Source organism: Pristiophorus japonicus, chromosome 20, assembly GCF_044704955.1.
Source record: "Pristiophorus japonicus isolate sPriJap1 chromosome 20, sPriJap1.hap1, whole genome shotgun sequence".
NCBI lineage: Eukaryota > Metazoa > Chordata > Chondrichthyes > Pristiophoridae > Pristiophorus > Pristiophorus japonicus.
The window spans coordinates 39,013,925-39,028,016 of NC_091996.1; the positions used below are offsets into that span (position 1 = coordinate 39,013,925).

General features: G+C 51.0%; 1 protein-coding gene across 2 annotated transcripts in view; it reads left to right on the forward strand.

Annotated features, from left to right (window-relative positions):
* Positions 1-14,092, forward strand: part of akna (AT-hook transcription factor) — a 205,024-nt gene that overhangs the window by 155,578 nt on the left and 35,354 nt on the right. For both annotated transcript variants that reach the window (XM_070862780.1, XM_070862781.1), the window contains exons 10-12: positions 331-482; positions 6,771-6,956; positions 7,709-7,958. In XM_070862780.1, the coding sequence (XP_070718881.1) occupies positions 331-482; positions 6,771-6,956; positions 7,709-7,958 (588 nt within the window). The remainder of the gene's footprint in view (positions 1-330; positions 483-6,770; positions 6,957-7,708; positions 7,959-14,092) is intronic.

A 14,092-nucleotide genomic window follows, 5' to 3' on the forward strand; every position in this document is an offset into this window, starting at 1 on the left:
CATCATTTATCCCTCAAACAGTACCAAAGCAAATTATCTGGTCACTTATCCCACCACTGTTTGTGTAACATTGCTGTGCACAAATTGGGTGTCTAGATTGCAATAGTGACTACACTTCAAAAGTTTCTCATTTGTTGTGAAGCACTTTGCGACAGCCTGAGGACGTGAAAGGTGCTATGAAAATGCAAGTTCTTTAATTCTATGATATCTTCTTAAAAGTCCAATTACACTGTCTTGTGATTTATTTTCGTGCTGCCCCAGCTTATCTAAATAATGTAACTTGCTGGGCTGAGGGCTTTTAACACTCATCTTTTTTTTTACTTTGTAAAGAGCACAGTTCCAAATGGTGCACTCCAGCTTGGAAAGGTGGATGTGGAGGTGAGCTCAATAAGTGGAGAAAGTGAGGATGCAGACGCCATTCCTGAAACCCTCAAACACAAGAAGATGCAACTGGAGGAGGGTTTTGACCAATTGTTGGACCAGTGAGTGCGGCTAAAGTTAACTAGTGTCATCACTTAAACGCTCACCACTCCAGACCATGTGCGTAATCTCAATGTGTGTGAAAGCCAATCCGTAGCATAAATGGAACATCACCCTTCTGGCCATTAATAATACAGGACTCAATCGTGTCAGGAGTAAGATAATTGCTCCACAATTTAGTGCTCAATCCGAATGCAATCTCATATTCATCAACAAATTAACTTGTGATGATCGTAAATGTGATACCCTCACAGACACCACGAACACAAGCACACACTACAAGATGGCTCCTTAACAAGAACTGTGTCATGTGACCTTGCCACATGACCGTTTATTGTTAATACATTAGTTGTTGCATTACACCAGTAGTCCACGAGGTGGAGCTCTATTACAGTAAACACATTCACCCCGAGAAGCTTGCTCCTGGTTTAGGTGAAGGATTGTTCCCATTTTCTGGAGGGACTGACTGATAAGAACATTTACATAACTCCAGAGTAATTGTGAATCCTTCTTATCAGAAAACTTAAATCTCCTAATCCATCCAGTAGCAGAAAGTGCCCTTTCACATCGACTTAATTTGCAGACTTTCAGAAGTTAACTTCATGAGAATTTTCTGAGCAAAGTAGAATTAAGTTCATTCTGAACCTTCTCATCTTCACTTCCTGTGAATGCTAGAGCTAAGTTTAAAAACAAAAACTCAAACAAAGACCTCATGCTACAACAGGTAGAAGGGTAGTATTTCCGAGTCCTTATCTGGGGCTAACTATTTTGCCTGCTACCAACTGTATTGGTGAATCGTGGACATAAAGCCTGTGATTTTTTGATTTGTGCTGATGACAGTGAGGTACCTCAACCTACATTTATATCGCACCTTTAACAAGGCATATCACGGGAACATTATCAAACAAAATTTGACACCAAGCCACATAATGAGGTATTAGGACAGGTGAAAGAGGTAGCTTTTAAGGAGTGTCTTAAAGGAGGAAAGAGAGGCGGAGAGGTTTAGGGAGGGAATTCTAGAGCTTGGGCCCCAGGCAGCTGAAGGCACGGCCGCCGATGGTGGAGCAGTAAAAATCGGGGATGTGCAAGAGGGCAGAATTGGAGGCGCGCAGAGATCTCCGAGGGTTGTGAGGCTGGAGGATGTTACAGAGATAGGGAGGGGTGAGACCATGGACGGATTTGAAAACAAGGATGAGAATTTTAAAATTGAGACTTTGCCGGACCGGGAGCCAGTGTAGGTCAGCGAACACAGAGGTGATGGCTGAGCAGGACTCGGTGCGAGTTAGGACACAGGGCAGCGAGCACAGGGGGTGATGGGTGAGCGGGACTCGGTGCGAGTTAGGACACGGGTCAGCGAGCACAGGGGGTGATGGGTGAGCGGGACTCGGTGCGAGTTAGGACACGGGTCAGCAAGCACAGGGGGTGATAGGTGAGCGGGACTCGGTGCGAGTTAGGACACGGGTCAGCGAGCACAGCGGGTGATAGGTGAGCGGGACTCGGTGCGAGTTAGGACACAGGTCAGTGAGCACAGGGGGTGATGCGTGAGCGGGACTCGGTGCGAGTTAGGACACGGGTCAGCGAGCACAGGGGTTGATGGGTGATCGGGACTCGGTGCGAGTTAGGACACGGGTCAGTGAGCACAGGGGGTGATGGGTGAGCGGGACTCGGTGTGAGTTAGGACACGGGTCAGCGAGCACAGGGGTTGATGGGTGATCGGGACGGTGCGAGTTAGGACACGGGTCAGCGAGCACAGGGGGCGATGGGTGATCGGGACTCGGTGCGAGTTAGGACACGGGTCAGCGAGCACAGGGGGTGATGGGTGAGCGGGACTTGGTGCGAGTTAGGACACGGGTCAGCGAGCACATGGGGTGATGGGTGATCGGGACTCGGTGCGAGTTAGGACACGGGTCAGCGAGCACATGGGGTGATGGGTGATCGGGACTCGGTGCGAGTTAGGACACGGGTCAGCGAGCACAGGGGGTGATGGGTGATCGGGACTCGGTGCGAGTTAGGACACGGGTCAGCGAGCACAGGGGGTGATGCGTGAGCGGGACTCGGTGCGAGTTAGGACACGGGTCAGCGAGCACAGGGGTTGATGGGTGATCGGGACTCGGTGCGAGTTAGGACACGGGTCAGTGAGCACAGGGGGTGATGGGTGAGCGGGACTCGGTGTGAGTTAGGACACGGGTCAGCGAGCACAGGGGTTGATGGGTGATCGGGACGGTGCGAGTTAGGACACGGGTCAGCGAGCACAGGGGGCGATGGGTGATCGGGACTCGGTGCGAGTTAGGACACGGGTCAGCGAGCACAGGGGGTGATGGGTGAGCGGGACTTGGTGCGAGTTAGGACACGGGCCAGCGAGCACATGGGGTGATGGGTGATCGGGACTCGGTGCGAGTTAGGACACGGGTCAGCGAGCACATGGGGTGATGGGTGATCGGGACTCGGTGCGAGTTAGGACACGGGTCAGCGAGCACAGGGGGTGATGGGTGATCGGGACTCGGTGCGAGTTAGGACACGGGTCAGCGAGCACAGGGGGTGATAGGTGAGCGGGACTCGGTGCGAGTTAGGACACGGGTCAGTGAGCACAGGGGGTGATGGGTGAGCGGGACTTGGTGTGAGTTAGGACACGGGTCAGCGAGCACAGGGGGTGATGGGTGAGCGGGGCTCGGTGCGAGTTAGGACACGGGTCAGCGAGCACAGGGGGTGATGGGTGATCGGGACTCGGTGTGAGTTAGGACACGGGTCAGCGAGCACAGGGGTTGATGGGTGATCGGGACTCGGTGCGAGTTAGGACACGGGACAGCGAGCACAGGGGGTGATGGGTGATCGGGACTCGGTGCGAGTTAGGACACGGGTCAGCGAGCACAGGGGGTGATGGGTGAGTGGGACTCGGTGCGAGTTAGGACACGGGTCAGCGAGCACAGGGGGTGATGGGTGAGCGGGACTCGGTGCGAGTTAGGACACGGGTCAGCGAGCACATGGGGTGATGGGTGATCGGGACTCGGTGCGAGTTAGGACACGGGTCAGCGAGCACATGGGGTGATGGGTGATCGGGACTCGGTGCGAGTTAGGACACGGGTCAGCGAGCACAGTGGGTGATGGGTGATCGGGACTCGGTGCGAGTTAGGACATGGGTCAGCGAGCACAGGGGGTGATAGGTGAGCGGGACTCGGTGCGAGTTAGGACACGGGTCAGTGAGCACAGGGGGTGATGGGTGAGCGGGACTTGGTGTGAGTTAGGACACGGGTCAGCGAGCACAGGGGGTGATGGGTGAGCGGGACTCGGTGTGAGTTAGGACACGGGTCAGCGAGCACAGGGGGTGATGGGTGAGTGGGGCTCGGTGCGAGTTAGGACACGGGTCAGCGAGCACAGGGGGTGATGGGTGATCGGGACTCGGTGCGAGTTAGGACACGGGTCAGCGAGCACAGGGGGTGATAGGTGAGCGGGACTCGGTGCGAGTTAGGACACGGGTCAGCGAGCACAGGGGGTGATGGGTGAGCGGGACTCGGTGTGAGTTAGGACACGGGTCAGCGAGCACAGGGGGTGATGGGTGAGCGGGGCTCGGTGTGAGTTAGGACACGGGTCAGTGAGCACAGGGGGTGATGGGTGAGCGGGACTCGGTGTGAGTTAGGACACGGGTCAGCGAGCACAGGGGGTGATGGGTGAGCGGGACTTGGTGCGAGTTAGGACACGGGTCAGCGAGCACATGGGGTGATGGGTGATCGGGACTCGGTGCGAGTTAGGACACGGGTCAGCGAGCACATGGGGTGATGGGTGATCGGGACTCGGTGCGAGTTAGGACACGGGTCAGCGAGCACAGGGGGTGATGGGTGATCGGGACTCGGTGCGAGTTAGGACACGGGTCAGCGAGCACAGGGGGTGATAGGTGAGCGGGACTCGGTGCGAGTTAGGACACGGGTCAGTGAGCACAGGGGGTGATGGGTGAGCGGGACTTGGTGTGAGTTAGGACACGGGTCAGCGAGCACAGGGGGTGATGGGTGAGCGGGGCTCGGTGCGAGTTAGGACACGGGTCAGCGAGCACAGGGGGTGATGGGTGATCGGGACTCGGTGTGAGTTAGGACACGGGTCAGCGAGCACAGGGGTTGATGGGTGATCGGGACTCGGTGCGAGTTAGGACACGGGACAGCGAGCACAGGGGGTGATGGGTGATCGGGACTCGGTGCGAGTTAGGACACGGGTCAGCGAGCACAGGGGGTGATGGGTGAGCGGGACTCGGTGCGAGTTAGGACACGGGTCAGCGAGCACAGGGGGTGATGGGTGAGCGGGACTTGGTGCGAGTTAGGACACGGGTCAGCGAGCACATGGGGTGATGGGTGATCGGGACTCGGTGCGAGTTAGGACACGGGTCAGCGATCACATGGGGTGATGGGTGATCGGGACTCGGTGCGAGTTAGGACACGGGTCAGCGAGCACAGGGGGTGATGGGTGATCGGGACTCGGTGCGAGTTAGGACATGGGTCAGCGAGCACAGGGGGTGATAGGTGAGCGGGACTCGGTGCGAGTTAGGACACGGGTCAGTGAGCACAGGGGGTGATGGGTGAGCGGGACTTGGTGTGAGTTAGGACACGGGTCAGCGAGCACAGGGGGTGATGGGTGAGCGGGACTCGGTGTGAGTTAGGACACGGGTCAGCGAGCACAGGGGGTGATGGGTGAGTGGGGCTCGGTGCGAGTTAGGACACGGGTCAGCGAGCACAGGGGGTGATGGGTGATCGGGACTCGGTGCGAGTTAGGACACGGGTCAGCGAGCACAGGGGGTGATAGGTGAGCGGTACTCGGTGCGAGTTAGGACACGGGTCAGCGAGCACAGGGGGTGATGGGTGAGCGGGACTCGGTGTGAGTTAGGACACGGGTCAGCGAGCACAGGGGGTGATGGGTGAGCGGGGCTCGGTGTGAGTTAGGACACGGTTCAGTGAGCACAGGGGGTGATGGGTGAGCGGGGCTCGGTGCGAGTTAGGATACGGACAGCAGAGCTTTGAATCAGCTCAAGTTTACGGAAGATGCAAGGTGGGAGGCCGTCCAAGAGAGCGCTGGAACAGTCGAATCGAGAGGTAACAAAGGCACAGATGAGGGTTTCAGCAGCAATGAACTGAGGCAAGAGCAGAGACAGAGGTGATGTTACGGCGGTGGAAGTAAGCGGTCTTGGTAATGGAGAGGATATGTGGTCGGAAGCTCAGCCATGTTTGCGAAAGGGGAAGGATTCAAAATATCTACCCTATAGTCTCTGCGTTGCAAACGTCCCATGGTCCACATGGCATACCATTAGCAAAATCTTTTAAGCAAGTTGCTTTGGCTGAAGAAGCTCTTCACTGAGGAAATGACATGATGATATCGCCACGTTTTCCTGGTATCTGTATACAGTTTAAGCTAACTTCAAGCTTTCCAAAGTTGGATGGTGATTATCTTGTGAACTATGATTTAATGAATTGGAATAGAATCCTGTCATATGCAGAACTTCTGAATGTTCAAAAAAAGTTTTACATTTATATAGCGCTTTTCACGACCACCGGACATCTCAAAGCGCTTCACAGCCAATGAAGTACTTTTGGCGTGTAGTCACTGTTGTAATGTAGGAAACGCGGCAGCCAATTTGCGCACAGCAAGCTCCCACACACAGCAATGTGATAATGACCAGATAATCTGTTTTTGTGATGTTGATTGAGAGAGAACTCCCCTGCTCTTCTTCGAAATAGTGCCATGGGATCTTTTACGTCCACCTGAGAGGGCAGACGGGGCCTCGGATTAACAACTCAGCTGAAAGACGGCACCTCCGACAGTGCAGCACTCCCTCAGCACTGCACTGGGGTGTCAGCCTAGATTAATGTGCTCAAGTCTCTGGAGTGGGACTTGAACCCACAACCTTCTGACTCCGAGGCGAGTGTGTTCCCCACTGAGCCACAGCTGACACAAAAGAGGCTGAAGCATTCCTTTACTTTTGATTCTTCATTTGTAACTAACATTAAAAAAACTTGATTTCTCTGCTGCCTGATCAACATAATAGGGATTGATATCCTAAAAGTGGCTTTATTAGTAAACTATTGAAAACGATGACCTGAAGAGTTGCTGCCTTGTGTTCTAGAGACAGCAGATACCAAACTACGTAATACAGCGGAGAGTAAGACAGGCAGTGGCCGATCCCTGGTCAGATAACATTCACAAATCACGAGCTGTCCTGCTCAAGGTGCTCACCCCCTCCGTTCATTACAGGCCGGCAGCTGTGTCCTCCTCCCTTTTCAGTGCAAACGAATCGTTTCCTTTCTGGTTTCCAGGTGTAAAAACTTCAAGGATTTACCCCTCTCACTAGACCTTGATAGAGTGAGGGAAAACACTGAATCACCGCAGTCACCCCCAACTGCGCATGCTCAGGAGATGGAGACGGTGCAACCAATCCAAGAAGGAAGGACAATGGCTTCGAAAGATGATCTGGACAAATACAGCAGGAAAACGCCCGAACCGTGAGTATCCGAACAGGAAGGACCCATTTTCAGTGCTTTAATTCCTGTTAAGTAGTTGCAGCCACCTCAGTGGAATTTGATACAACGTGACCTCTTTATGTCTTTAATATAGAGGGGCCGAAATTGAGTGTACTTTCCGTCTTTAGAGGTTTTTCTCTGCCCCAATCCATGGGGCGGAGATTCCGGTGAAATTCAGTACTTTGTTTTTTTCCTGGTGGTGGTGGTGTTGCGGGCGGCTGTGGGTCAGCCGCCCCGACCAATCACCAGCGCCGCGCTGATAACATCAGCACGACGCAGACGTGCCGAGTCGCGCTGGCGCATCACACCGTCCCTCCCCTTCGGTTACAGAAGAGAGGTGCTGAGAGCTCTGCCGATATTTTCCTGGGGCCCACTGGGCTTTTGGGGGGAGTTTCGGCCAGGCCAGCGGCCAGTACCCAAGAGGGAGCGGCAGGCTGCCCGGCCGAACCCGCGGGCATAATTGTCGGCCGCCCGACCACACACAGCTTCCCGCAGGCCAAACCTGTCAGTGGCGCCCCCCCGCGAGACAATTCCACACGGGGTTTGGAAAGGGGGTCACCGCCGGTCAGTAAGGGGTCAGCGTGTGCCCATCGCGGCGAGAACACGAGCCATGCCAGAACCCGTTCCCGCTGCTTCCGGCCCGGCGGCAATTTCAGACAGGTTGCCCCATCCGTCTGTTTATTGATTTTTCTTCGTCTTCAATGGGTCAATGACATTATCTTCATTTACAAAAGGAGACAACCAATGAAAATGCAAGCCAATCGTTTCAAGGAGAGACACCAGCCAGTACTAGACAGAGAGTTCTCGTTGGCCAAAGTTGCTGCAATCAGACAACGCACTGTGTCTCCCGACTCCAAAGGAGCCTACCTTGCAGAAAAGAGGGACATTTCCCGTCGAAGAAGTGTGGCTTGTGTGGATGGAATTGCTTCTCCGGAACACATGCCTCACAAAGCTCCACACCAGACCAAGTCCGTCCCTCTCGAGGTACAGTGCCCACTTACAATGTGATGTGTGTTGTTGTTTTGGGGAGGGGACGTGCTGTAGATTTGATGCCACGTTTTCTGTCGGTATACATTTCTAAGTACAAAAGATAGAACGGGTGACTGACCAGCTTTGATGAAAAGAAAAACAAACATAAACAAAAGCAGAAAGTGCTGGCAGTACACAGCAAATCTCCTGTATCTGAAAAGACAAAGGACAGGTTTACAATTCAAGTAATGACCATTCATCAGGGTCTTTTCCCAAGCACCCTTTTTAGATACGCACAGGCTTGTCTTGCTTTTGCAACTTACTTTTTGATTCATATCAATGACCAGTTTTAGCCATTGATAAAATCACCGCTGTTTCCTCAGCCTCCGAGCTGACGTTTAATGCTCACTGCTACAAGGTAAAATAGCACAGTACAGGAGGCTACAGAGGTTCCTCGATATCACAGACAACTGATACCACACATAGGTGTGCAGTCCGTTAGTATAGAGTGCGAATCGCTCTCGAGACAGCAATGAAGAGGTTGAAAACCTCAGTAGGGATTTAACTATAGTTCAAGTAAACACGTTTCTTTTACACACGGACTGAGTTCAGAGCCAGAAACGGGCCATATGTGTTCTTATTCTGTGTCCCAAAAGGACAGATAGTTTGTGGTGCTGATGGTTTTAAACTTCACCATCCATTGACGTGGTGCCCTCCAGTGGTCATTTTACATTCCTCCCAAAACAGCCGAAGTTGACAATCAATCAAATGTTCGAGGAATATTTATACTGCACTTCCGACATTGATGTGACGCAGTTTTTGTGTCACAAACTACAAGGACAATATAACTGCGATTCCCCAGCACTGAACTGGGAGCCACGTGCAGGAGCTAGTCTCACACAAGCCAAGCTGTGGAGCATTCCACTGAACAGTCTTAGAGCTTCATGTTAAAACGTTTAACGTGAAGAAGGATCCAACTGTCCCATCAGCTCTTTCCTAGCTTTGAATATATTACTGAAGGTCGGAGAGCAGTGAGCAGCTTTCCACGTACACTTAAATACGTGTGTGCAGCCTCGAGAGTGACTCAATTGGACGGTATAACTCCATGCTATCTGCAGTCACTGCTCCAAAAGTATTACCAGTAGCAAACAGTGCAGTAATATAGCACAGGCACGATCAGTCTGTTTACTGAGGGCTCATAAGAAATAGGAGCAGGAGTCGGCCACCTGGCTCCTCGAGCCTGCTCCGCTATTTAATACGATCATGGCTGATCTGATCATGGACTCAGCTCCACTTCCCTGCCCACTCCGCATAACCCTTTATTCCCTCAAAAATCTGTCTGTCTCCGCCTTAAATATATTCAATGACCCAGCCTCTACAGCTCTCTGGGGCAGAGAATTCCACAGACTTACAACCCTGAGAGAAGAAATTCCTCCTCATCTCAGTTTTAAATGGGCGACCCCTTATTCTATGTCCCCTAGTTTTAGTTTTCCCTATCAGTGGAAATATCCTCTCTGCATCCACCTTGTCGAGCCCCCTCATTATCTTATATGTTTCGATAAGATCACCTCTCATTCTTCTGAACTCCAATGTGTATAGGCCCAACCTGCTCAACCTATCTTCATAAGTCAACCCTCTCATTGCCGGAATCAACCCAGTGAACCTTCTCTGAACAGCCACCAATGCAAGTATAGCCTTCCCTAAATACGGAGACTAAAACTGGATGCATTTCTGCATCGTTGCTCCTCGACTTTTGTCCATGTACTCGGCACACGGTCCACGAGTTGCATAGATTGAACTTGGCCTGTCATTTTCCTTCCCTCTCTGCAGGGTAGCTCTGAGCATGTGCAGTTTTAAAGAAAATAGAATCATAGAAATAATAGAATCATAGAAATTTACAGCACGGAAGGAGGCCATTCGGCCCATCGTGTCTGCGCCAGCTGACACAGAGCTACCCAGCCTAATCCCACTTTCCAGCTCTTGGTCCATAGCCTTGTAGATTACGGTACTTCAGGTGCACATCCAAGTACTTTTTAAATGTGGTGAGGATTTCTGCCTCTACCACCCTTTCAGGCAGTGCTGAGGGAGCGCCTTACTGTCGGAGGGGCAGTGTTGAGGGAACGTGCTGTGTCTGAGGGGCAGTGCTGAGGGAGCGCCGCACTGTCGGAGGTGCAGTACTGAGGGAGTGCCGCACTGTCGGAGGGGCAGTGCTGAGGGAGCGCCGCACTGTCGGAGGGGCAATGCTGAGGGAGCGCCGCACTGTCGGAGGGGCAGTGCTGAGGGAGCGCCGCACTGTCGGAGGGGGAAGTACTGAGGAAGCGCCACACTGTCGGAGGGGCAATGCTGAGGGAGCGCCGCACTGTCGGAGGGGCAATACTGAGGGAGCACTGCACTGTCGGAGGTGCCATCTTTCGGATGAGACATTAAACCGAGGCCCCGTCTGCCCTCTCAGGTGGATGTAAAAGATCCCACAGCCACTAGTTCAAAGAAGAGCAGGGGAGTTCTCCCTGATGGGAACATAAAAACTGACTGTAAAAACTTCTATAGATATGTGAAGAGAAAAAGATTAGTGAAGACAAACGTAAGTCCCTTGCAGTCAGATTCAGGTGAATTTAAAATGGGGAACAAAGAAATGGCAGACCAGTTGAACAAATATTTTGGTTCTGTCTTCACAAAGGAAGACACAAATAACCTTCCAGAAATACTAGGAGACCGAAGGCCCAGTGAGAAGGGGGAACTGAAGGAAATCCTTATTATGCGGGAAATTGTGTTCGGGAAATTGATAGGATTGAAGGCCGATAAATCCCCGGGGCACGATAGTCTGCATCCCAGAGTACCTAAGGAAGTGGCCTAGAAATAGTGGATGCATTGGTGATCATTTTCCAACAGTCTATTGACTCTGGGTCAGTTCCTATAAACTGGAGGGTAGCTAATGTAACACCACTTTTTAAAAAAGGAGGGAGAGGGAAAACGTGTAATTATAGACTGGTTAGCCTGACATATGTAATGGGGAAAATGTTGGAATCAATTATTAAAGATGAAATAACAGCACATTTGGAAAGCAGTGACAGGATCAGTCCAAGTCAGCATGGATTTATGAAAGGGAAATCATGCTTGACAAATCTTCTAGAGGTTTTTGAGGATGTAACTAGTAGAGTGGACAAGGGAGAACCAGTGGATGGGTGTATTTGGACTTTCAAAAGGCTTTTGACAAGGTCCCACACAAGAGATTGGTGTGCAAAATTAAAGCACATGGTATTGGGGGTAATGTACTGACGTGGATAGAGAACTGGTTGGCAGACAGGAAGCAGAGAGTCAGGATAAATGGGTCCTTTTCAGAATGGCAGGCAGTGACTAGTGGGGTGCCGCAAGGCTCAGTGCTGAGACCCCAGCTCTTCACAATATACATTAATGATTTGGATGAAGGAATTTGAGTGTAATATCGCCAAGTTTGCAGATGCACTAAGCTGGGTGGCGGTGTGAGCTGTGAGGAGGACGCTAAGAGGCTGCAGGGTGACTTGGACAGGTTAGGTGAGTGGGCAAACGCCTGGCAGATGCATTATAATGTGGATAAATGTGAGGTTATCCACTTTGGTGGCAAAAACACAAAGGCAGAATATTATCTGAATGGCAGCAGATTCGGAAAAGGGGAGGTGCAACGAGACCTGGGTGTCATGGTACATCGGTCATTGAAAATTGGCATGCAGGTACAGCAGGCGGTGAAGAAGGCAACTGCTATGTTAACCTTCATAGCTAGGGGATTTGAGTATAGGAGCAGGGAGGTCTTACTGCAGTTGTACAGGGCCTTGGTGAGGTCTCACCTGGAATATTGTGTTCAGTTTTGGTCTCCGAATCTGAGGAAGGACATTCTTGCTATTGAGGGAGTGCAGCGAAGGTTCATCAGACTGATTCCCGGGATGGCTGGACGGACATATGAGGAGAGACTGGATCGACGGCCTGTATTCACTGGAGTTTAGAAGGATGAGAAGGGATCTCATAGAAACATAAAATTCTGACGGGACTGGACAGGTTAGATGCAGAAAGAATGTTCCCGATGTTGGGGAAGTCCAGAACCAGGGGACACAGTCAATGGATAAGGGGTAAGCCATTTAGGACTGCGATGAGGAGAAACTTCTTCACTCAGAGAGCTGTTAACCTGTGGAATTCTCTACCGCAGAGAGTTGTTGATGCCAGTTCATTGGATATATTCAAGAGGGAGTTAGATATGGTCCTTATGGCTAAAGGGATCAAGGCATATGGAGAGAAAGCAGGAAAGGGGTACTAAGGTAAATGATCAGCCATGATCTTATTGAATGGTGGTGCAGGCTCGAAGGTCCGAATGGCCTACTCCTGCACCTACTTTCTATGTTTCTATGAGTTCCAGACCCTCACCACCCTCTGGGTGAAAAGAAATTTCCCTCAAATCCCCTCTAAACCTTCCACCACTGACTTTAAATCTCTGCCCCCTGGTTATTGATCCCTCTGCTAAGGGAATTAGGTCCTTCCTATCCACTCTATCCAGGCCCTTCATAATTTTATACACCTCAATAAGGTCTCCCCTCAGCCTCTCTGTTCCGAAGAAAACAACCCCAGCCTCTGCAATCTTTCCTCATAGCTAAAATGTCTCTTTAGTATTCCTTAATCTCTCAGTTTAGAATATCAACGCAAAAGAATGAGGGTACAGTGAAGTCCCCATAACGTTGCCTCTTGCGGTAAGGGAGGAGTGGAAGGGCTTGGGGCCAACAGTAAGCAGTCGGGCTTCGGGTGGCAATGTTTTATGGCTGCTCTGCTCTGAACTGCATTCTGGGGAAATTCTGTTGGACAAGCAGAGTCAAAGGTCAGGTCTTGTCATGCAACTCTTTGGAAACTCCCAGCTGTAACTGTATGTGTTTTTTTTCCTGTAATCATTTTTTTCTGCCAATCAGAACCCAGATCATGCATTTATCCTGCTTTTGTTGCTGCTATGGTACTATTAATTTTTGAGAAAAATGCACTGCAGTGTTGGTAATTCCTGTACAGTAAGGCTTTAATATCGTAGTTTCTTTTAAAACGCATATACCGATGGCGAAAATTTGTCTCAGTTGGTGTTTCTAATAGATAGACTGGCTGGACTTGGTCGTATGGAGAATGTGGGCAGGGAGCTGCACTTCAGTTTCACAAGGTAGCTCACAACGTAACTAATCTCCGTTAGGCTCAAGCTGCTGATCATACAGTTCATAACCCCAGGAACTGATCAATACAACTCAACTTGCAAAAAGTACCTTTTAGATGCCGCGCGGGAAAGCCACTCCTACACCGGCTTTGACAATACTGTGATGAAGTGTCGCTGGTTAATACACAATGAACATTTTAACTTTCAGCTGTCCATGTTCAATATCAGTCAACAACAACAACCTGAATTTATATAGCACCTTTAATGTAATGAAACGTCCCAAGGTGTTTCACAGGAGTATTATGAGATAAAAAAATTTGACACGAGCCACATACGTAGAAATTAGCGCAGGTGACCAAAAGCTTGGTCAAAGAGGTAGGTTTTAAGGAGCATCTTGAAGGAGGAAAGAGAGGTGGAGAGGTTTAGGGAGGGAGTTCCAGAGCTTAGGGCCCAGGCAACAGAATGCAAGATCACCAATGGTTGAGTGATTATAATCGGGGATGTTCAAGAGGGCAGAATTAGAGGAGCGCAGACATCTCAGGAGGTTATGGGGCTGGAGGAGATTACAGAGATAGGGAAGGGCGAGGCCATGGAGGGATTTGAAAGTAAGGATGAGAATATTAAAATTGAGGCATTGCTTAACCGGAAGACAACGTAGGTCAGCGAACTCAGGGGGTGATGGGTGAGCGGAACTTGGTGCGAGTTAGGACATGGGCAGCCGAGTTTTGGATCACCTCTAGATTACGTAGGGTAGAACGTTGGAAGCCGGCCAGGCGTGCGTTGGAATAGTCAAGTCTAGAGGTAGCAAAGGCAGTCTGTTGGAAGCCCTGCAGCGTGAGCACCCTCAGTGACTGGGAGAGCACTGACGGATACCACTGGCATCAAAATGGAGCCAAAGCTGAGAAGTGGCCATAACTTTTTTACATTTTTTTTTAAGTGTGATAAATAATGCCAGTATAGTAATCCTAATTTAAGTGATAGCTCACTCTCATGAGTT